The sequence below is a fragment of the Chiroxiphia lanceolata genome, chromosome 9 (assembly GCF_009829145.1).
Source record: "Chiroxiphia lanceolata isolate bChiLan1 chromosome 9, bChiLan1.pri, whole genome shotgun sequence".
Taxonomy (NCBI): domain Eukaryota; kingdom Metazoa; phylum Chordata; class Aves; order Passeriformes; family Pipridae; genus Chiroxiphia; species Chiroxiphia lanceolata.
In genome coordinates, this window is record NC_045645.1 from 6,248,876 (window position 1) to 6,272,001 (window position 23,126).

Genomic DNA, 23,126 nt, shown 5'->3' on the forward strand with positions numbered 1-23,126 from the left:
CATGGACCACTTAAACTGAGCAGCAGGAAGAAGTGTGGAACCAAAGAGCCATAAGCAGACCATGTCTGCAAGAGATCCCACATCTCTGTAATACTGAACCCAGTATTCCTCTCCGAAGCCAACATCACAGAACATCTGATCTGCTCAGCCATTGATGCTGCTGAGCTAAAAAAAGGAACACAGAGCCACTCTGCCTTTCTCCAAAATACTGTTATAGCCCACTGGCATTGTCTTTATCACATGGCCTGAGTGTTTCTAAGAAAAGAACAGAACAGTTGTCAGGAACCCTATTCAGGCAACACTTCAGCCTGTCTGTGGGCATTTTTACTGGTCGGTAATGGACAGAGCCCTCAAAATGTGATGAAAGCAGAAGCGTCCTCCCTCCAAACTCCACTTGCTTTAATGTCTAATCCTGTTCTGTCTACTGTAATGCTAACAGACTTCACATAAGGTCTCTCTATGTATTAGCCTCGTTTCACCCAGGTTCCCTCTCTGTATCAACTCATGTTGATGAAACTGCTTGTATCAAATGCTTATTTATGTCTGACAAATTCATCCTTCACTAAAATACTTCATTAACAGAGCATGCACATTGCTGCTGAAACCTTAAGGAAGAAAAGAAGGTTTTATATTATCTTTTTTGGTTGCTATTTGAAACTTATGAGATTGGACTTTGAGCTACAGCTTGAATATCCAGGAGGCATCTGAGGCCACAAGAAAGACTGATTTTTTTAATGAACTCAGCCAAATCTCACTGACTAGTTACAAAGAACAGGCTCCTGGTCTTCTCCCCTTAAAACAGGAAAATTTGCACTGACTCCAGAAAATATCTCTCCTTCATTGCAATGTCTATGATTATTTTCATTGGTACATTTAAGAACTCCAGAGTGAAATTATGGATTCATTAGAGAGCTCGATCTCAGCAAGCTGACAAGCAAAGGCTATGAGATGATGACCAACAGATACAGTCAGAGCATCATGAGGATACAATGACACAGCACTCAACAGTGACAGCCCTGCAGCCTCCTCCCCTGAACTCACCTATAGACCTCATTGCACAGGGGCTTTGGGGGCTCGCCTGCTCCAAGGAGTTACCAACACAGCTAAAAATGCAGGTGGAGGAGGGTCTGTATGGAGGCAGTGCTTCCTTCCTCCTGCATCTAACTGGATATCACTGGTCACCATGAGTTGTGGGGTACTTAGGTTCCCTACTAACAGCCTCTGCTGAGAGAAGAGGGTGGAGAGTGATGGGTCTTTGGAGCAATTCTGATGGCAGTCATCTTCCAATGGAGGAAAAGGAGGGAATGTCCATGCACCTCTGTCAAGGGCTTTCTGCTGGCCCAGCAGAATAATTAGGCCAAATGGCTTTCCTGACCAAGCAGATAGCAAAATCCTCAGGTGCCCTTTGTGTAACCTCTGCAGACTTAATTTGTCAAGGAAATTTGTCAAGGAAAATTAGACTGGGGATGGGCAGTGGTTGAAACTTTCACGGGGGAGCTTTGTGAGCACAAATGACAAATGGCTCGTTATAAGCTTGAGCAGACCCAACTTATACATAAACTGTTTGCATACACACAAAAAACATAGACAAAACCAGCAATTAAGGCCAGCTTTCTTCCCATGCAGAGAACCCTACACAGCACAAAGTGAAACACCAGGAAAATGAAATCCACTTGTTCTGCTGCTCCCCAGAGCACAGTTAAGTCCCTGTTAGGAAGCTTCCTCCCTCCATTGTATGTGCATGTGTTGCATGTGTTTATCTATTTGTTTGTTTGCCTTGAAATGCTTTATCTAAGTGCCAGTCTTTTGAGAGGGTGTTACAGTTGACTGAGTACTTGTAGCACTGCCTAGCTACAGAAAAACACGTAATATCACAAGGCAAACAGATGTCAAAGACTCATCAAAACTATGCCTGGCATCTGGCACAGGTTCTAGCAGTCACGTTTGCTTCTTATCACTACACAAAGCTGGAACACTTCTCAAGAGTGACCAAACTAGGTTATGGGAAAGGCAGGAAAGGCAAAGAAGGAGGGAAATGGGACAGTGCACCCCAATAGTGAAAGAAGAAAATAAAATCAGTATCCTGCTCTACATTTAAACCTCTTCTGGTTTTCTGTCGATTTCATGTGCTGCCTTTCACTGACTTGAGTGGGAATTGTTGACCATTCAGCAATGGCTGCTATTATGTATGCATATGCTATCGTATTTTCAAGTATGAATGCCTGAATACATAGGAATGGTCCTAAATTCATGGCTGCATTTGTAAAACAAACAAACAAAGCCCTTGTTAACTCTGCTTTCTTTCAAGTCAATGGCCTTTCTCCTTGAGGGGAATGTTTCTAAAATTGCCTCAGGCATTTAAAACCTCAGTGCCTGCTCAATGTCAGTGGAAGTTCCAATTCCCAGTTTCATTTGCGACCTAAAACCGAATCTACATACAAGTTTGATACAAGTGCAAAATTCTCATTTAACATTAGGAAGAAATCCCATGCCTCTAGAGAAGAAAAACCATTCCTTTGTCACAAAGTAAGGTTTGCTTTGACAAAATGGTGGCAAAAAGTGAATCTGTGCATCTATTGCATCCACTGACTGTAAGTCAGTAAGTGGAATGACACACTCCTCCTGGGAAGAGGTCTTCAGCCTGGGAGGCACCATGAAGAAAAGATAGAGGGGACCCATGTGTGTGCCCAAACTGGAGTCAGAGGTGAGGACACACAAGGTCCTGCAGATCTGCACCTGCCAGGAGAAGAGAAGCAGAGGAAAAGCCACCCACTGATCTGGACCGAAACATGCCAGCATTAACCAGGTTTTAGACAGCCTTGATTCTTAGAACTGCTGATTTCAAAAATCAGCTTTTCTCTCCCAAGTTCATGGAGGGACTTCTGGATCTTCCTTGTGCTGGAATATGATGCCTTGACTCTGTGGGTCTTAGGAATAATTCCTTAAAATGACTTAAAATGCCACAAATGCAGACAATGTTACAACCTAAACCCACTACAACAGCAGAGATTTACTGCTCTCTTTGCAGAATCACAGAATTGTTTAAGTTGGAAAAGACCTTTTAGATCATCAAGTCCAACTCTTAACCCAGCACAGCCACATTCACCACTAAACCATGTCCCAAAGTGCCACATCTACACACCCTTTAAATCCCTTTAGGGATGGTGACTCCACCACTTCCCCCGGTAGCCTGTTCCAATGTGCGGCAACCCTTTTTGTGAAGAAATTGTTCCCAATATCCGATCTAAACCTCCCTGGCACAACTCGAGGTCATTTCCTCTTCTCCTGCTGCTTGTTATTTGGGATAAGAGACCAACCCCCAACTCACTACAACTCCCTTTCAGGTGGCTGCAGAGAGCGATAAGATCCCCCCTGAGCCTCCTTTCCTCCAGGTTAAATAACCCCAGTGAGTTTATTTCAGCTACCAATGTTTTCTTTCCCCTTCAGGAAGAGACAATACCACAGAAGTATTTGAGATCCATGTGAACCTTGTTTATCCACTGTGGACTGGGATTTACATTCCAGGGGTATAATGAACCCAAAGACGTGGGCACACAACATTCTTAAAGCCTTGAAGATTATCCCAGTCTCACTCAATAACGGAGCTTTTCCTTAATGATGCTGGCATGTATATGAACTAGAGCCCTTAGCAAAGCTCAGTGCCAACAGAAACCAGCAACTCTGGCAAGGCTGAGCAGCAGCCCAGTGTAGTCCCCCGTGTTAGAGCTCTGGACAGGCTGTATCATTTTTCTTCAATGGAGAGGGGGAAAGTGTTTATCTGGGAAGCGTTTCACAGCAAGGACAATAGGAAACTGTTTAGCTTTCCACAAATAGGCTGGTATGCAACTTCCAAGCACTCTCCAAGGAAAACTTTGGAACACCGACCATGTCTTTCCAGCAGGGATTTCGTATAAAGTAGTTAATGCCCCACATCCTCCATCCCGATTTGCTCCTGTTCATCCTTGTTTCAAAGTGCTGTGCTCCCTTAAAACACAACATGGGGCTCATCTCTGAACGTGCACTTCAATCACTGGGGACTCCAGATTCGTATCAGCTATTCAGGGATGTGCTGACCCGACAGAGATATTTCCGTGACTGCCTTTATTTTTGCTAGAGAGATTCAGAAATGTGAAGCTGGGCTCATATGACAGGAGATGCAAATCTAGGGCAGTGGGTACCAAAGCACTTGGAGCCTGTCTATGACTTTGCTGCTGAGATGCTACAGGTTAGCAGGAAAATCTTAGTATCCCTGACTTGACTGGAAGCCAACGGAAAAAGGCTTCAATGTGCTTTCTCACAAATAAGAGCACCAAATAAGGTCTCTTCCTCTGCAAGCTGCCATCAGCAGACAGTGGCACTACAGAGTTGTAAGCTGGTCTGACGTCCCATGTAGCAGTGGGAAGGGGAAATACCCCACATCTAGACCTTCTGTCAACTCTGGCCTGCTGTGGGACCAACCATTTTCTCCCTGAAGTCAACAAAAGTTATGATCATGCTGGGTGTAAATTTTGTCTTAATTCTTCATGATGATGAAAAGTTTTGTTCTATGGTGGGGCTACAGATGAGGCAGACAGATGGGCATAGCCAGGTCCACAGTGGCCACGACTGGGTGAGTCCTCCAGGTGCTTCTCCTGACAAACTGGAGTGGCAAAGGATCCAGTTTTCACAAGCAGAACAACTGTGTTCCACATGGCCGCCCACCTGAGCAAGAGGTCAACAGGGAGGCAAAGACAGAGAATTCAGTTTTTGCCAGACACTCCTTGTGTCTGGCCCCAAAATTTCTCTCTAAATTTGCATATATGAATTCCAAAATTGGCTTAGTGTAGTAGTGTGTTTTTAGCAATCACAATTGCAAGAAACTGTCTTCATTCAGGAAGTTCTTCCATCATGTCACTTGACAGCCACTGTGTCTACATCCATCTACAGCATCTGATCCATTTTTCCTCCCTCCTGTTTCTGTTCACAGGTCCATTTTTCATTCTCCCTGGAATGCAGAGCATTTGGGAGTGTAGGTGGAAAGCCAAAGTCTTTCAACACCCACTAATAGAAATTTGTTTTATTAATTAACTTTGTGGGAAGAAAAAAAAAAGAAAGATAGTTGATCCTCTGGTCTGAAATCATGAATCACTGTGCAAGAGAAAACATGTCCTCTGAGGCACCTGAGGCCGCTTCAGAGAGTGAGTGACTGAGCTGCTTTCTTGGAAAGTCCTGAGTCATCAAACACAGCAGTTTAATCCCCAGGAAATGGGAAACATATTGGCATGATGTTCACTTGCATGGGGCATGAGGTCCAGAGAAGGGTGAAACTCCAAAGGTTCTGGAGATCAGTTTGGCTTGTGGAAGGATTTTAAAACCTTAACGCTTCTCTGAAGTATATCTGATCTGGAACTGGGTACAGTATTCCCAACACATGATTTCCTGGATGAATTAAACTCTCTACAAACTTTACAGATTACATATGAATTTACTTCGACTTCTCATAAAAATGATTCAGTGATCGTGACACGAAAATGCATTCTGGCATTCTAAGTTCTTTACTGTGACAAGTGCTTCATAAATTCACCATCCTTAATTTACTATTCCTGTTATAAGAACTTAACTCCTTTTGGCATTCCTGCTCCTACTACTAGCACTTAACTAGGAGGAGCAGCTGATACACACGCATCTCAGTCTGACCCTTCACCATCTTCCCCTCAAGGGACAACCACACAGTCATTTCAGACCCAAAGCTGGGTTGTGGCCAGCATGAAGTCACCTGGCTTGGCTGAGATACCATGAGTTGTTAAAAGTGAGACTATTTTGCACAAGAAATGACAAAAGATCACATCACAGATGTGCGTTAGAGTGACCTTCAACTTGTGGGGGCAGTTCAGAAAGGTTTCAGTAAAGTTCACAGCATGCCACAACAAGATCCACAGGGGGTCATTTGGCCACGCCACCCATTACACAACGCTGTTTTGGAGGAGTTTCTAACCCTATTTAAATTTCAGAGAATGTCCCTATGCACATCTGATCCCTCATGAAAGATGAAACGTACTACTCAGTGAAATCCTATGTAGAAAACTGTATCCCTGACTGTTTTTTTCTAAGATACTATTATTGAAGGAATTTTAAGTGAAAGTGACGATGAGAAAAGTCATTGTCTTCTTAATTGACAGAAATCTTGTTCCCTTTTTAAGAACTTACGCTTTGTAAAGAGCTCCCTGCAAGCAAAATTACTAGCAATTACACTCATGCTGAATCAAGCAGCTCTATTGATTGCCAACACAGCCCACAGCTTCAGCCCACTTGCTGAAGGAAAAGTCAGCTCTGGGAGTGGAAAAGCTATCTGTCCTAATGTGTGAGGTCTCTTTGCCTGACAACGTGATAGTGAAGGTAAGGGAAGTTGGCTCTGCAAAGACAGAGTGACAGCAAACAGACCACAAACTTCCTTAGATAAACGACATCTTTCAAAGCACACAATACCACTTGATACCTTTGTGCCCCTTGAGCTGTTACAAAGTGCAGCTCCACTTCAGCCCAGATTGATATCACTTGGGAGGGAGGCCATCAATCCACAGGACAAGTGCAGGCTGAACACACAAACAAAGTCACACAACCTCACTGTTTCAATACAGCGCTGGAGAGGGGATGGTGCAGTTTCTCCAAAGGCTTAAGTGAGTCTAGTTACACTGTCCAACTTGAATATGTCCCAAGTCCTTCAAATAGGAGGGGAATTAATCTCACAAAATGATTAGCCATCTAAAACTAGTCAGATATCTACTGCAAGCAAGTTGGGCCAGTTGTCTAAGACACCCATGAGCATCACTCTGGAAAAGCCAGTCTTTTTACACTGACTATAGTGAGCATTTGCACAACTGTGTGAACATACTCCTAGTTTTCTATCGATTCCCTCATGGCTCCTCACCACCAAAGGCAGGAGAGAATCAACAACTATCTCATAATAATGATGACCTCTAAAAGCTACTGGCACCAATGGAAGCCAACAATTGAAATTGTTGACTTCAGTGCAGTTTGGATCAGCTTTATCTCTAGTAACTATAAACCAAAAATTTTCATCTCATACTAATGTCCTAAGGTGAAAATATCTGCATTAGAGTTGGCTGGGAGCAGAAGGAGGATGAAAAAAATCAGCTTCTCCTGTGGAAAGAAGAACTCCAAAATTTGGCTAGGAAATAAGGTAAGAATGAGCTCTGAACTTTTGAAGTCTCCAAGGCTCTGTAAGTTTACTATTAGATAGTTTATGGAGTATGAGATACAGATCTCCTAAAACTGATAGGCTGCAGAGCAGCAAAAAACTTAGAAACCTTAGCCCTGGCTTCAGGACAGCTCTGCGAGCAGGCTGCCCTTGAGCAAAAAGAAGCAAGCCCACGTTCCCCAGTGGCCCTGTGTGCAAGTTCCCAAGGAACAGAATCATATGGAATATGAAACAATTTTTTCACACGAAAAAAGAAATTTTGCCAAGAACAAAATCTGATTATAGAGAAAAGTGAATGTCCCACTGGGTGAACTAGTCAAGCCCAAAATTCCTGAGAAGTTCTGTTCCATATTCATACTCCAACACCATGAATTATCTTGTTCTTTCCCAGATTTTTTTTGTAGCAAGTTCTAAATTCCATTCTTTCAGGTGTCCAGCATTTAAATGTAGCCTAAAGAACACACAGATACACTGTCCCTAAGTAATGTGTTGCTTAAAGCATAATTAAAGTTTCTATGGCTGAGAACTTGTAAAGTAACTTTGCTTTTCAACCACATTTTAGAGACTTTCTTCAACTTCCCCCTCCACCGAGTTACTTGGACTGACTCAGACTTCGTGGCAGTAAGGTAGACACAAAGACAATCAAATTGCAAAGGAGGATATTTTAAAGGCACACGGAAATGTAATGTGCATATTTTCATAACTAAATATTTTAAGCACTGAGTAGTCATATTCTCCAATGTTAGATGAGGCAACAAATTTGCCAGTGCATGCAGATGAACCCCATTTCATCCCTATACACCTCTTACTGTAAATTATGCTGTCAGAGAACACTCTAAATAATGGGTTTGCTTTTTTTCTGAGGGAAGGAAGCTAGTGAAGGGAGTATGATCCTCAGACTCAGATCAAGTGAAAGATCCAAAGGTTTACAACAGGATTAAGAACTGCAGCATCCCTACAGGGAGGTTATTACACCCACACAAAAGAAAAAAGTGTGCATTTTTCCCTGTCTCAGAAGAGAAAGGATCCTGAATCTCTCCTTCTCAGTTCTACCTTTTTTCTCAATTAACTCAGTTGTTTCTAATGAAAGTGTCACAGCTCTCATAAATACTTATTTTTTACTTATTTCACTACAACTTTAACATTCTCCCTGACAAATCCCAAAAATTAACAGCTAAGCAGAGCAGAGTAACCCTGCCAGGCTGGCACTAGAAAGCTAAAGCTTCCTGGGCATCCCAAGGAACTTGGCAACTACTGGGAGACACCTGAGGGCTCTGATGGAATCCATAATTTTCTGGGGTGTAATTGGCATGTTTACCAATTTATTGAATTGGCATGCTTACCAATTTGGAGCTGTGGGGAATGCTAGGTCAAACATTTTCCCAATTTCTTTATATCACCTCGGGAAGCTTAGGGATCCTGATGGAGTGAAATGGCTGCATCACTGTGGGAAGTAAGTGTGCTTTTATTCCATGGGGAGGAATAGAGCATTCCTAGGGGAGCAAAGACTTCCACCCTGAGCCAACACTGAGCAGGAGACCAGGGTCACAACTGTAGGATGCTACAGGAGAAGTTGAAGGAGGAAGCTCTTTGCTTCAGAAAGAAGGAAAGGAGTAAGTTAAACAGCAAAGACACGTTGCTTCACCTGGGCCAGGAAGTTCAAACATAAGGAGCAAGAGTAATTAATTTCTCCAGCAGAGCTCTGCGAGTGTACAATAAACTCTCAAAAGGGCAGATACAAAAGCTTGTACTGAATTCTCCTGTTCTGAAAGAAGGTAGCATTGAGCACAACCTCGGAAAGAGCAGTCTGATGGAAATAAGCACTGCTGCACACTTTTCTGTTTGAGAGAACAGCGTGCAGCACATCAGGGCTTAGTGAGTGGCAGAAGGTCAGCACCGGTTCTGAGAACCCAGCAACAATAGAGTCATCATGGACACAGGTGCTTCCTGGATTGATCTTGCAGTTTGGCTCTTTCCAACTAAATGTGAAGCAGCTGTGGCCCTTTATCTGCTCAAGTCACTGGAATCCATCTGAGGGGAAATTTTCTCCCATCTCCTCCTCTCTCCCAACCCCAAGCACGTAGCTCTGCTGTCTGAAGACAGAGAGGAGCAGGGACAGCCAGTTGGCAGAACTCCACCAAAAAAAAAAAAAAAAAGTTGCCTTTCTTATCTCAGGGCAAAGCAATGAGATACACTAATTTTCCAATGCCTTCATCTGGGGACAAGGAGGACAGCCAGTAAAATAAGAAGCAAATATGAATGCTGTTGAAGGTTGTCGTGCAAACAGACTTGGGATGCTTTCCCTCAGGCAACAAAATAAACAAATGAAGCCAATGTGAGGATAAGTTCTCAAGTGTTTATGGCATTGCTCTGCATGATGAATACAACAGGGGTTTTTTTTTACAGAAAGGGATCAAGCTGTAAAGGAGGTGTTTTCAATAGTCACCTGGTGGGATTCTAGAAGAGGCTCAGGAAGGTCAACACTGGGCCACTAAGGCAGATCGACAGGAGGAGCCAGGAGATTTCAGAAATCCAGTCAGTGAGAGTTCTCAAACAGCTCCACACCAGATAAATGTACTTTATAGGAACTTTCCTTTGCCAGTTCAAACCCCTCCATGTCTTGGCTATCTCTTCTAACCTGACAAGATCTCACTTTATTTTTCCCCAATACCTTAAGAAAGGGAGAATTTGGCTCAAATTCATGCTTGTCACTAGACAACAGAAATGTGAGACTCTAGGTATTTGGTTTGATTGGCTTAAAGAGCAGTCATTTCACAACCCATGCTTAGCTTTTTGGATAGAGGAAGCCAACAATCTTCTGGTTTTACCCAGCCTGTATGTAACTGAAAGCACAAACAGCTTTGGTCTTTGTCCTGTTTCACTCTTCCCAAGGCTTTTCTTTTTTCATACACAGGAACAGTACTAGTTATTTTCTAAAAAGGAATTTTTGCCCTTTCTGAAACTGAAATGCGGTTTAAATTATACCAGACTATACTCCACCTATTTATGGTAACACTACTTAATTATTATTGATTATAAAGATCAGACCACTAATAATGCCAATAATAATAATAATAATAATAATAACAATAACAATAATAATAATAATGTTCTAGGAACAGTTATATTAAAGAAAAATAGTATTTGCTTTTTTGGCAAGGCAGCATGGGTAGTAAGCAGGATATAGAATACATGTTTTGCTAAAATTACTTTCATATAATAGGGCTTCTTACTTAACCTGAGTAAGATTGTACTGCAAATCACTGTCAAGAAATCACTGATATTCATCCAAAACCACCCTCAATTTCAATCTGATAATACCTCCAAATGTTTCTATGTGCCAGCTCAAATTGTTCCTCTCCATTCTCCTGCATAGAATTTGTCCACAGTACTCCTTTTTTGAATTCCCTTGGCCAAAACATAAGCGTGCAGCTGCTTCAGTTTTTTTCCAACCCTTGCATTTTTTCCACGTGCTGTCCACCCCCACCAATCTCTACATTAGAGTCCAGCTGATCTTCCCTGAACACTATCCAGTTTTTCAACTGTCAATGCCAGAATGCAATGCAGTGGGCTTGACTCCCTTATACAGCTTATTTGGAAGTAAAGCAGATACGTCTCTTTTGGGTTTCAGCAGAGGAGAGAAATACCTCTTATTTCATGTATGGCTTCACAAGAATCAAGATGAAAACACCTGCATCTCTGTAACCCATAAAACAATTTCTGCTCTGCAAGCAGCCCAAATTTTGTTGAGCTTCTATTTATTTATTCTATGTATACATTTTGTTAGTATAGCCACTATCACAAAATGGTTCCTCTTCTGGGCCTTTCTAACTGTCTTCAAATGCTTTTATTTCATCTTTTAAAAAGCAGAAGAGTAAAAATAGAAGGCTGGACAAAAATGCAAGGTTCCTTAAGAGGATCAATTACAGCAACACAACAACACAACACAACGACCAACTTGCTTCACTTCTGAACATGCCACCAATTTTTGTCACAACTATGTTTGGCTAGACTGTCTTGCATCTTGCCCAGAAATCATAAAATACAAGCTATTCTAAAAAAAAGAGACAAATGGTTTGCAGCAGCCTCCTCATTTCTGAGGGGGAGCCCCAAGCACTTCTGATGGCTACAGCCCCAGCTGTAGGACAACAACATCCCCTGATGTGCATGTCTGAAAGGCTCTTTTTTCCTAAAGGCAGCAAGCTGTTTCCTGTGAATATATTTAAGTTCTCTTTCTCCACAATTTCTATAGTCTTCTGCTGTTTCTGCACCTTGAGTAATGCAGTCTAATGGCAACTTTGGACTTTTTTACCATGTAATTTATTTTTTTTCTACATTCTCATCTAGGACTGGCACATCTGCCTCATCATCAGACCACAGGAAAACACACAGGGCATCTAATCTTTATGAGGCGCAACAATATGCTCTCGCTTGACTCGATCCCGTACTCCTGCACAAGAGTATACCCTTTAATAAAGTTTTGTATGTTCAGTGTTCAGAGCAGACCTCACTGGAATTAGGGTACTAGCCCAGACAAAGGGACCAACCTGCCCAACACTATGGTCTGGAGCTGGGAACAGAAGTTTCCAAGTGTGGGACAATTCAGCTGAGGACATGTGCATTGGTCTAGGCAGCAGTCCAAGTCCACTTGCTTTCAGGAATGTTTTCCCCAGGGACTACAACTTTAGCGAAGACATCATGAACAGGAGACACTGCTGCCAAGGTAGAGGAATGCACACACACAGAAGTGCCCCATTCTGCAAAAAAAGTCAACATTAAGAGCTGGCTTTGATTCAAGTTTCCTGCCCTATCCTTTATTTCAACTCTGTGATGATGTGTAAAGACATATCCCAAGACCATAAAGAGTAGCAACTGTTCTTGGACTTCTCTCACACTACCGTATCTTTTGTTCTTCTCAAGGGCTTGCAACAGCCAATAAATTATTAGTTTCACAATTTCCAGTTGAAACACTTTTCATGGAAGATGATACTTTCAGCTAAATGAAAAATGCTGAAGAAAGTGTCTGCTTCCCTGAGCGGAAAGTTTCCTTGTCAGAAACCTAGGAACAGTACACCTCAGCTGTTTTGCTATAGTTTGGTTTCTGTTTTGCTGTATTTTTTTTTTTTTGTTAATTTTAGTCAAAATTTCCAGCTCCAGCCCGTTACAGTGTTTACTGCTCTTCCTTGTGCCACGTTGACTTTTCTCCCTCTGCCAAAGTACTTCTTAAACCTCCTCTGAACATATGCTCTTCCTGGTGTTTGATAGGTTTTTATTCCTCTTTCCCCTCTTCTTATTTGAGACGATGCTTTTATTGCTCAACAGATTCCAAGAAGCATTCAGGATAAATGCTCTGTCAAAGACACTTATGTACAGTTGAGCCATATGATATTCTATATGAATCACTGCGGATGTTTCACAAACAAGGTTAGATCAGCCAGATTTTCCAATATATTACACATAGTTTTTTCAGACATGGTCTACTACCTCTGCGATTAATCCTCCATATTGACACTCACCTCATATTTGGACCATGTCATGTCTGCCCACCAGGGACAGGAGCATGCTGCTGACACTTTCTCTTAATGAGGATAACAATCCTATGACAGAGTAATCCTGGCCAAATTTTATCTGCAGAATGTAAGAGAAAGGCTAATTTTCTAGGGAAAAGCTAGATGGTCTCTAACCATCCCTCACGGTTTTACTGTCTACAATTTCTTTGGAAGAGACCTCATCTGAAGGAAAGAGAAAATTCTACGGGATGAAGGAAGTTTGTTTCACCAAATAAGGACAATTTCATGCCATATTTTATCTTACAATAATGAACATTTCCAAGAGACTGGTGATCAGTCCCTTCCTGCCTGCTTTACTTGACCAGATAGATGCAGAAGCTCAGGGAATATTGAATTGCTCTCTACCTACCCAACACAAGGTGTATCTGCTCCATTAAATCTGGTCCTTCAGGAAAAGGTGAAATGACAACTGAAGAGCAGCAGCTGGACAGAGGGGTCTGCATCTAAAGAAGGAACTAAAACCCCATGGAGAGAAAAATGAAAAACAGCTATGGGGCAAAATGAGCTGAACGAGATGGTTTCTGGAAAGAAAGTGTGGCACTTCTGAGCTGGTATAATGAAGCAGCTGTGATTATAAATAGTGCCCCCAAGTGAAAAAAAAAAAACAACAAAAAATGACAAAAAACCCCAGCCACTGAGGCTCCATATGTTTCCAAACTCACACAATGGATGCTTTACAATAAACGTTTTGTCTGGAACTTGGGTGGGAAAGGGAGGTTCCTCACCCACTTCCTATACTAATGCAATAATATCGCTTAGTCACAGAAAAAGGGAGAGAAAAAAGGAGAGAAAGCGATTAATAATCTGTGGGCAGCTGCTTACTTTCCAATTGGTTGTCCAGGAGGAGTGTGCTCCACTTCAAATCCTGCTTGTCTCAGTACATCAATCACAGTGTTGTTACCCAGGAAGTGACCTAAAATACAGGTAGAAAATAGCACTGTCAATCAAACTGCTCCTCTCACTCACTTGAGTTTCTCCTGTTGGAACAGCAGGTTTGGGAGGCAGAGGTACCAGAAGCTAGACCAGCTTCAAAAGCAAGAAAGGTACGATATGGAATTTGTTGTCATTCAGACTCAGCTATTTGCCACGTAGCCCCACTGCAGCCTTTGGCAATGGCCAGAGGAAGAGGGAACATACAGCCCGACACTTTCTTCTTCCATCTTACTCATCCCTCCCTCCCTCCCCTCACGTGGCCAAGGGACTGGGTGGATAATAGAAAACCTAGATGGCTTACTAGCCTTGTCTTCCACACTGACCATTTTTAGTACGTACATGGATTAAATAGACTTCTAACATGGGTATCAGAATGATCCTGCGGTGGCAGGGCTTTGACTTGTGAAATGGAACAACATACAAAACCAGATGTCCACCCTGATCACCACTGTTCGTGGACATCCACTTATGAAGAAGCTCTGAAGCTGCTGTACTACATGTTCAGTGCTTGTCTAACTAAATCCCCAGTGACTGGGGAACTGCCTCACCAACCATTCAGCCACCTGCTCAGCAGGGTTAGGAGGAGCTGGGATGGTAACCTTATCTCTCCCAAAACATGAAGATTTAGTCCTGTAATTCAGGGCTCTTTGTTAGAAGTGAAAAGGTCACATTCCTATTCACAGAAGTAACAAAGAGCCCAGTAAGTATTGCAGCATGTACAGGCCTTGAAAGAGTTTACTTAAGAGAGTCCCATATACTTGAGGTCTGAACCAAATCCCACTGGAGTCAATGGGAGCCCTCAAAGGGCTTTGGGTACAGACTCAATAAGGCAGTGTAATCCCTCTAAAGCTTTCAACTTATTGTTAAAGTCCCACATTGTTTTCAGGATGGGTTAGATATTAAAAGTAAGAAAGCAAGAAGTCCACTAACAGGTTTATTAAAATCCACATAGCCCAGTAACCTGTCTCCAACTGCAGCCTGCAGTGTTAAAGGTATGTACATATATAATAACTGACACTGAGAAAGGACAGAACAATCCTCCTCCATTATTCCCATTAGCTCCCAGCTCTGCAGGGCTGGGCGACCCCCATTTACACCCAGGTCAGTGCATCTCACTGACAGCTCTGAATAGGCCAATTCACCACGAATATGCTCAAGGCTCTGCCTCCATGCACTTATTGCCCTGTGGCATCTTGCAGCAGGGAGTTCCACAATGTGCTGTGTGTGAGTACTCGCTCCACTGGTTTGCTGCTACTTGGAGAGCGTAGGCTTGCCTGAAGCACAGTCAAAGTGTTTGCAGGAGATGTCTGGAACTGCCTGGCTCCATAGCAGAGCCAAATGCTTTGCACCGTAAAAAACAAGGCAGGCAAGATGTGCCTGAGTCTCTCCATCCATGCCACTGTGTAAGGAGCTGGTGTAACCATCAGCAGAGTCACCCCCAGGACGCTTTGCCCACGCTGTACAAAGTCACTATGAATTTGAGAGTAATTCAGCCCCCAGGATTTGCTAAGCCTGCATCTCTCTGCTCACGCTGCCAACAAGGGCGCTAACTCACATCAGTTGTTGGAATGATGTAGCTGTACAGCTTTGAGTGCAACTCGCAAGCGCTGGTAAGAGCTTTTAGCCAAAAGACATTTCTTTAAGTGATTAAACATACATTTGCAGAGCCCTAGTGTGTTCCAGGATTCCTCCACTTCCTTTTAAGAAAACCCAAAATTTGATTTTCTCCTTACTAGCTTACTTATAACAAAAGCCAAAGCAGCAGAGAACAGTCCCAAAAATGTGTTATACACCCTCAGAGATTCAAGAAATGAGACATTTGTGAATGATTAACTGGATTTGATCATATCCTGTTTTTTTTATGCAGTGGCCAAGGCAAACGAAGGTCCCCATTCTGTCATGGGCCACGTGACACTGAGGAACCTAAGTCAAAGGTATCAGAGATGTTTCTGAGTCGATGGTACAGTACTCTACCTTCCCTAAACCAGAGTCTTAAATGCCAAAAGATTCCTTAATGTAAATAATTGCCCTGAGTCCAGCAAATATTTGACATCATGACAGTACAAAAGAAGCCAATTTTAACTCTTTTAAAGCTAGGGGAAAAAGTAACTATGCAACAGCTCTGCTTCCTCATCCACAAAGCGGTAGGACTGTCAACAATGTCAGCTCCTCAGCAAAGCCTGCAAGTCCCTTCAAGTACCGGATGAAGACCAAAAGGTGACACTTCCTGGACTTCCCACTCTTGCCCTCTGTGTGGAGACCTGAAAGACAAAAGCTCCTTGGACTGGTGATCTGCTGTGCATGATAGCAAAAAATGTAAGTAGGGTGAGATGTGCGTTTCCACAGGGTGGGACACCCCAAGCTGTTCAGTCCTCTGCCATACCCCTTTCTCTTGGGAGCCGTACTCCAGCTGTCTGGGAGTTTGTGTAGGATCTGGGCTGCAATTGCAGGGAACAGAGAAAGTTCTCACCAAGGTAAAACTCATCCATGTGGTGAATGAACGTCCTCAGGACGTTTTTCAAGACCAGGGACTGAATTTCCATATCACAAATCGCCTTATCCTCTGCTCCATTCTCAAGGCTTATTCTTTTAGTTTTGCCTTTCCTAACTGGAAGGAATACCAGCTTCCACTAGAAAAACTTCATCAAACTTCAAATTCCTGAATAAATTAAAATATTCATCACAAATTTCAGTGTGAATAGTTATTTCATTTTAGGTCCACAATTCAACACATACTACAATATTTTCAATGCCCCAGTTCAACCAAGAGAAAAGAAATTTAAAAAAAAAAAATCAAAACCAAAATAAAAGCTGCCCCCCAAATAATTCTCCATTCCACATGTATTAACAGAGCCTGAAGCTTCAACAGCTGCTAGGAAATGGCATGAGAAGGTCTTTGGAAAGCATTACCTTTAGACTCCTCTTAAAATTTTCCTGTTTGCATTACCCCACGTACAGCTGGGTAAATCACCACCCATCTCACTATCAGCTTGCCCTGTTAATATATCCTCTACACCTGATTGTAAGATTTCTATATGAACCAGCTCTGACTTCTACTTGTCTTCTCTGTCCAGTCAGAATTCACATATCGAGATTGGTTTTGTATCCAACTCTTTGTTTGACATCACAGTTTTGCTGCTGTATCCAAATCAGCATCTCCTTACGCACACCACAAGCAATTTGGAGTCATGTCTAGTGATGGAAAATCCAAAATTATGCATCAGACCAGCAGCCTTCCCACCCAATACAGACACCTTCCCAACAGTGATCCATGGCAAGGATCTCCTCAGGATCGAAGATATATGTGGAAGCGGAAGGTTTAAGGAAAAAGGTGGCACTTGAGTGCACCCAGTAGAGGTGAGTGACATGAAACATGAAAATGCTCTCATGTCATTGCTGTACTTCCAGGGTTAAAGAATTCCTGGAAGAAATGTCTTGGCTTGCCTCTCGCTCTGAAGTCCATCAGAATTATTCTTCCCAGTTTTAAAACCCAGGAAAATTTTCTATATGAGGAATTTTTTACATAAAATAACTCTACTTAGTCACCCAAAACTTGAGACAAGCATTCACAGGCTAGATATTGACAACAATAGAATACTTTGACAGCATATGGCATGTAATAAAACCAAATTTAACGCATATATTGGAGAGAATTAAACTCAGCATCAGTTAAAATCATCAGGTCCCTGCCTCTAGCTGCCCATACGTGCAAACATAATATGTGATAATTGTCATATTTTTATAACATCAGTGGATTTAATTTTTATTTATAAATATAAAATAAATGAGCTTTATATATACATTCATGTGCGTGTATGTGTGCTTCTGCTAAAATATTTTAAAAATTTCTCTTCCTGGCCTGGAATAAACCTTGAGAAACTATAACTATTGAAAAGTTAGCGCATCTAGAGACATATCAGACAGATTAGAGAGACGGGGGAATGATCTTGCATTTCCATCACTATTCCCTTTTCAGTCTAAATCTGAATAAACTATTCCTGGAGTATTAACCAAATTTATCTTGACAGCTGATGAAAACTGGATCCAAGAGGTCAGAACATCAACTGCCTTGGGAAATCCATGGAAGTATGGGAAAAGGAGAGAAAGCAGACATAAAAGATTGCCTAGATGGGGACCTCAAGTCTGCACTTGGGCATGGAGATATGCAGAGCAACCAGTACTAACAGTTTAAGATTAAAAAAAACCAAGGTGTGGATGCAGTCCTTCCACCCTCTGAGGATATGGACACACTCCTGGGATTTGCTTTAGGACAAGACCCAGTGCTAAACGCAGTCATTTTATAGTTTGAACACAAATACAGTGGAGTGGCCAGCGTGGCTCGCTGCACTTAGAGGGGGTTTCTTCATTAAATTTGATGAGGCCAAGATTATTCTCCTTTCGCTCATTTATTGTTTTTTTGAGACAGAGGATCTGGAGACACTGGAGGAACACATTAGACAGCACAGTTGCTAACATTAATCAAAGACCTTCCACCCCTGCTTTGCTTTTTTATTTTTAATTAAGAGCTGTTCTTTGGACTACACAAAGCAGATCCATGTAATGTGTTTCCTATCTCCCCAAGGTTTCATTTTTCACTGGAAGAAAGAAAGAATAAACTACTTTGGTTTTTTTTTACTAAAAGGTGAAAAATAAATGGTTTCCTTAAAGCACGCCCATGCATACACACATGGCTGAAAAAATGCATTTTCTTCTTTTATCAGTGGAATATCTTTAGGTGAGGAGAAAGACCTTCTCAGCCAACTCTTAAAAGCCACATAATTTCTAACTGACCACATAAATTAAGCTCTCCTATACCACTTCAGACATCCTGGTGACCCTCATCAATAGCATGCCTAAGCTCAAGGCTGCATCCCTCAGAACTTAAATGAACTTGAGTGTTTCTGCACAGAAAAATATAACCATGTTTTGATGACAGAAGCAGAAAAAATGTTTTTGAGCAAATGTTATATACTTTATCTAGGTTTACAGATCTCCTACAAATTACTTTGTCTATTTGTCTCACAATTCTTTGTTCCCGTGGCTTAGAAGGATAAAGGGGTACAAAGGAGCAGGAGATAATTCCCTCACAAAGGACCTCCATTGCCAGAGCCTTTGAAGTTGTGCTAAAAAAGCCTTGCTAGCCCATTAGCTGACACACAGCAGAAATCTGAACTGTTTCCATGCACACTACAAGCCAAGCTATTTTCTGCACAATTAGTCATAAAAAGAGCCAATGTAAACTGTGTTGGGAGGTCTCAATTCTTTACATTCTCCACACAGTGAATCAGACATTATGTATAACGTTTTGTTGCCATTTAGACCTTGGGCCATTCTGCAATCAGGAGGCGGCAGCCTCTATTCCTCCTTCTCTCCTGGTGATGATTTTCGAGCCTCTTGGCAGCACCACGGTGTTTATGGCAGTGAGGCTTCACAAGAGTCAGTGTAGGCAAAAACTGCAAATGGCTGAAAGCTGCCCGTTCACAGCTGGGGCAAAAACTTACTGGTTCCTTTGCTTGCTGCCTCCAAAACTACATCTCCATTTCTCTAATTCTGATGATGGTCAAACCGAGTGTTTTGGAAGCTGAATGATGAACTTGTCAAGACGAGGCTGCAGTAAGGAGCTACAGCAAACACTTCAGGGAATTAATTTTATCTGAATGCGCTGATTTCTCCACTGTAACATTCCACTGACCCAGCGGTCTCTGGGTAACAGCAGGAATTTACTGGAGGGAACCACATGACATCCCACATTGCTCTTTCTCGCCATGACAGATGTCCCAGACCCGTGATGAGGAATCAGTTTTGTGGATAAACATTCCATATTTTTAATTCCCTTTCACTCCTTGGCCAGCATCTTTCTCCACTAATAAATACCATCCTTCAAGAACTGGAGGCTCTTTCATCTTTTCTCATGATGACTCAGGTTTAGACCACTATCACTGTCACACGATTGCTCCTTTTTCTTCCTAAACCACTTATTTTCTTGAAATCTCACTCTAGTGGTAAGGACTGCCTTGAATCAGTATCCTGAATGCACTTTGACAAGGAGTAAATGTTGTATTTTTGTACAAATTCTTTGTTTTGCAAGCTGGATCCAGATGTATCTGTAAGATTCCTTCAGCCTGAGTACGCCTCTAATGTAAAATGTCTTATCAAGGAACGACACCACGTAATGGATTAGGTGGGTGATATGCAGCACCTAGGCATGAGTATGATGTCAGAACTGCCTGAATATTTTGATTTTAGATTTTACTGATAACATAAATAAAATTTGTGCTTGTGGGGACCCACAGGGGGAACTTCCTACAAATGGCTGGAAGGACCAGCGTCCATCCCCCAGTCTACCCCAGTTAGCATGGAACAGTGTGAGCCAGACCATACCAGAGCATGAGATGCAGTGTGTGTATCACCATCATCCCAAATGCAGCCCTACCCACACCTCAGAGAGACCAGATGTAACAAAAGCTTCCTAGAGGCTGGTATTCAAGTTCAAAACAAGAGCTGTCTGTGGGCTTTCTGAAGAGAAAGTGACTTTCAAAGGACTTTCACAGGACTGAGAGTGCCCTGGATCAACTCCTGACTAGTAACAGCACACGTATACCAAGGGGAATAGATGCTATGAGAAACAAACTCATGGGTGAGTGAACTGGCACCCCACAGAAACTCGGCAGCCTCAAAGACCACCCCCACTAGGTCTGTTGACGACACCCAGAGCATTCTTGCCTTAGAGGAGAGCGCTCAGTGCTCATCAAAGCCGGGAGTTCTGCACCCCACCTTTCAGAAGAGTCTGTCACCCCAGGTTGCTGGCTTTTGCTCTTCTACAAGACATGGTTTTGCACTTGGAAATTGCAGCATTATGCAAAGAGCTGTGAAGGAGAGCTGGAGATGCAGGGGAATGAGCTTTCTTCCTCCCCTGTTTGGCAGGAGTATCCAAGCACAAAGCATGCCTTAAAAAATACTTTGCACAAGCAACGTGCAATGGTCTTGTAAAGCAGGCTTTCATCATAGCCTTCTTACATCATGCCACCCCTTCTCCAAGGCAGATGGAGAAATCATTTTCCCTTTCATTTGATGTTGTTATTCTACGCAGTTGTGAGGAACTGACTCACAGTCACTTTTGGACAGTCATGGGAATCAGAGCAATAACACATAAAAAGCCAAAGCGTGCAGCATCTTGAACGTCCAGCAATCCTCCCATGGCTCCCCTTCATTCCTCTCTTGCATGTAATCACCTCTCTCCCCTCTCACCCGTAAGCACTTAGAGAACACGCTCTGGAGAAAGGCCACAACCGTAGCCAGAGGGAGAATGGAGTGACGAGAGGCCAAAAGTTGAGGGGGTTATTCCAGATTGACGCCAGGCTAATAGAGCACAGATTTGTGTTTCCCTGGGGTGTCTCTGAGATCTGCAGTGCAATTCTATACTTGGAACATCTCACTCTAAAGGACAGACAGAGTCCCACAGACTTCTTCTATTTCCTTGCTGCCCCTCAATATAATAAACTACCCCCATGTCTCTCCCCTTCTGCTCTCCTTCTCTGAGCATCCTGCCTGTTGAGGGTATGGAGCTATTCTGGAGGCACTCAAATGTCACACACTTGAGGTCCTTCTCTAGAAGTGGCCTGGAGTGCAATGCACAGAGTCCTCAACAGCCTCAGCACGAGACGGGACTGAATTTACCAGTTTAGGACTGGAACCACACTGGCATAACTCTCCACTTCCAGACTCAATACAGTGCCTTAATATGAGCTCAGCAACCCAATTCTCTGCTGTCTTCAAAGTCTTTGCACACCTTTCCTAGCAGACTTGCCCTAAACATCTGATGAGGAAAACAATAAACTAATATTTATTTTTTTTTAACAAAAAGCTCAATTTTCTTCAAGTCTAAACCAGCTGTTTTACTTAGGTTAAGAAAAACAACACAAGCAAGAGCTGAAGTGAGGTCATCTCCCAGGCATCTCCTCTGGCCTCTGCATCAGACCACTGCAACAACTGAGCTGCATCAGACCAACTCAATAACAAGGTTCCAACCTGCTTCAGGCATTTTAAAATTAAGTGACTAGTCTCTTTGGTCAGTCTCATGGGAGGGGAGAGAGAAACTCATTCCAACATCTCAAATACCAGGATTGGGAAGAACATAAGACCTCTGTACAATTCTCTTTCCATTGGCCATGTGAGCTTAAACAGCTCCTTTAACCTCAGCATGTATCAGACATGGCATGATGGCCCACCAAGCCATCCTACCACTGCCCAGAAGTTCCTGAACACTGTACAGAGCCCACCCTTCCTCCCTACCTTCCCTTTTCTACCCCTCCCCCACCTTTCTTGCCATGCCAGAGTTTTCAAGGGAGGGGGAGCAGTGTTGATCTGTGCTTTGGTTGGTTATGGGGCCACTTGGGCTATTTCATATTCTGGCTTCACTTACATGCCATTAGAAGAGTTTTTCCACAGAGAGAAGGTCCAAATGAGAATGACTCTTTCACTGTATACTCTTAAAGAAAACACAGAATCATTTAGGTTGGAAAAGACCTCTAAAATCATTGAGTCTGACCAGAAGTAACTCATCGAATATCAAGGATCCAAGTTTAAAGGCAAGAGGGAAGTGGATTGATAACTGACAGTATCCTATTACCTCAGCCCCTTATGCTTGAGATACAATGAATTCAATCCCTTCCTCACTGTGCTAAGGAAAAGGTCCCTTGGGAGTCAAACAACAAAGCCTTAAGATTTTAAGTGTTTATTTTGTGAAATGTATTTGTTGTATTTGCTGGTATAAGCTGGAACAACTTACCAGGACAAGAAATATGCAGGAAGAAAATGGCATGGGCAAGGGCTAAGAGAGAGGTTTGACTTTGTCCCCAGGTTTTACTGTGAATGAAGGCAGGGCTTGCTCAGTCTGAGATACTGCATGGAGGATGGTTTTTGGCATTTTTCCCTGTAGCAGAATGCCATGACTACACAGAATTTTCTTTTTTCTTCGGGTTTTTTGTTTGGTTGGTTTTTTTTAAGGTTCATGCTCCTCACTGAATCATGCTGTTGGAATATACCTTTCTACACAGAGATGTGGTATAAGGTGTGACTGGAGGTGTGTGCCAGCCACAGAGCTGTGTGCCAGAGAATGTGCCTCTGTGTCCCTCATGGGATCCTCTCCAACGGACAGGGTCAATGTACAAAATCTAGGAAACTTCACCCATCCCTAGCACTGCAGCAAAAGAGAAGGAGTCTGAGGAAAATCTAGATAAAACCTGGCTTTTGTAAGAATCTTCCCAGGGTGCTGGAGGCACCTCTGAGACTGGCCCAACCAGCTGGGACCGTCATATCCCCTCGGTGCAGATGGTCTGGTATGAAATGCGCTGTCTCAAAGTATAATTTTGTTTGCCATTTGTCATCAACACCTCAGGTAGTGAGGAAATCAGTGAGGAAACGGT

At 42.7% G+C, this 23,126-nt stretch overlaps 1 protein-coding gene across 2 annotated transcripts in view; it reads right to left on the bottom strand.

The window, feature by feature from the left end:
* The window catches only part of TRABD2B (TraB domain containing 2B), a 278,818-nt gene that overhangs the window by 33,116 nt on the left and 222,576 nt on the right, over positions 1-23,126 (bottom strand). For both annotated transcript variants that reach the window (XM_032696985.1, XM_032696986.1), the window contains exon 5: positions 13,591-13,681. In XM_032696985.1, the coding sequence (XP_032552876.1) occupies positions 13,591-13,681 (91 nt within the window). The remainder of the gene's footprint in view (positions 1-13,590; positions 13,682-23,126) is intronic.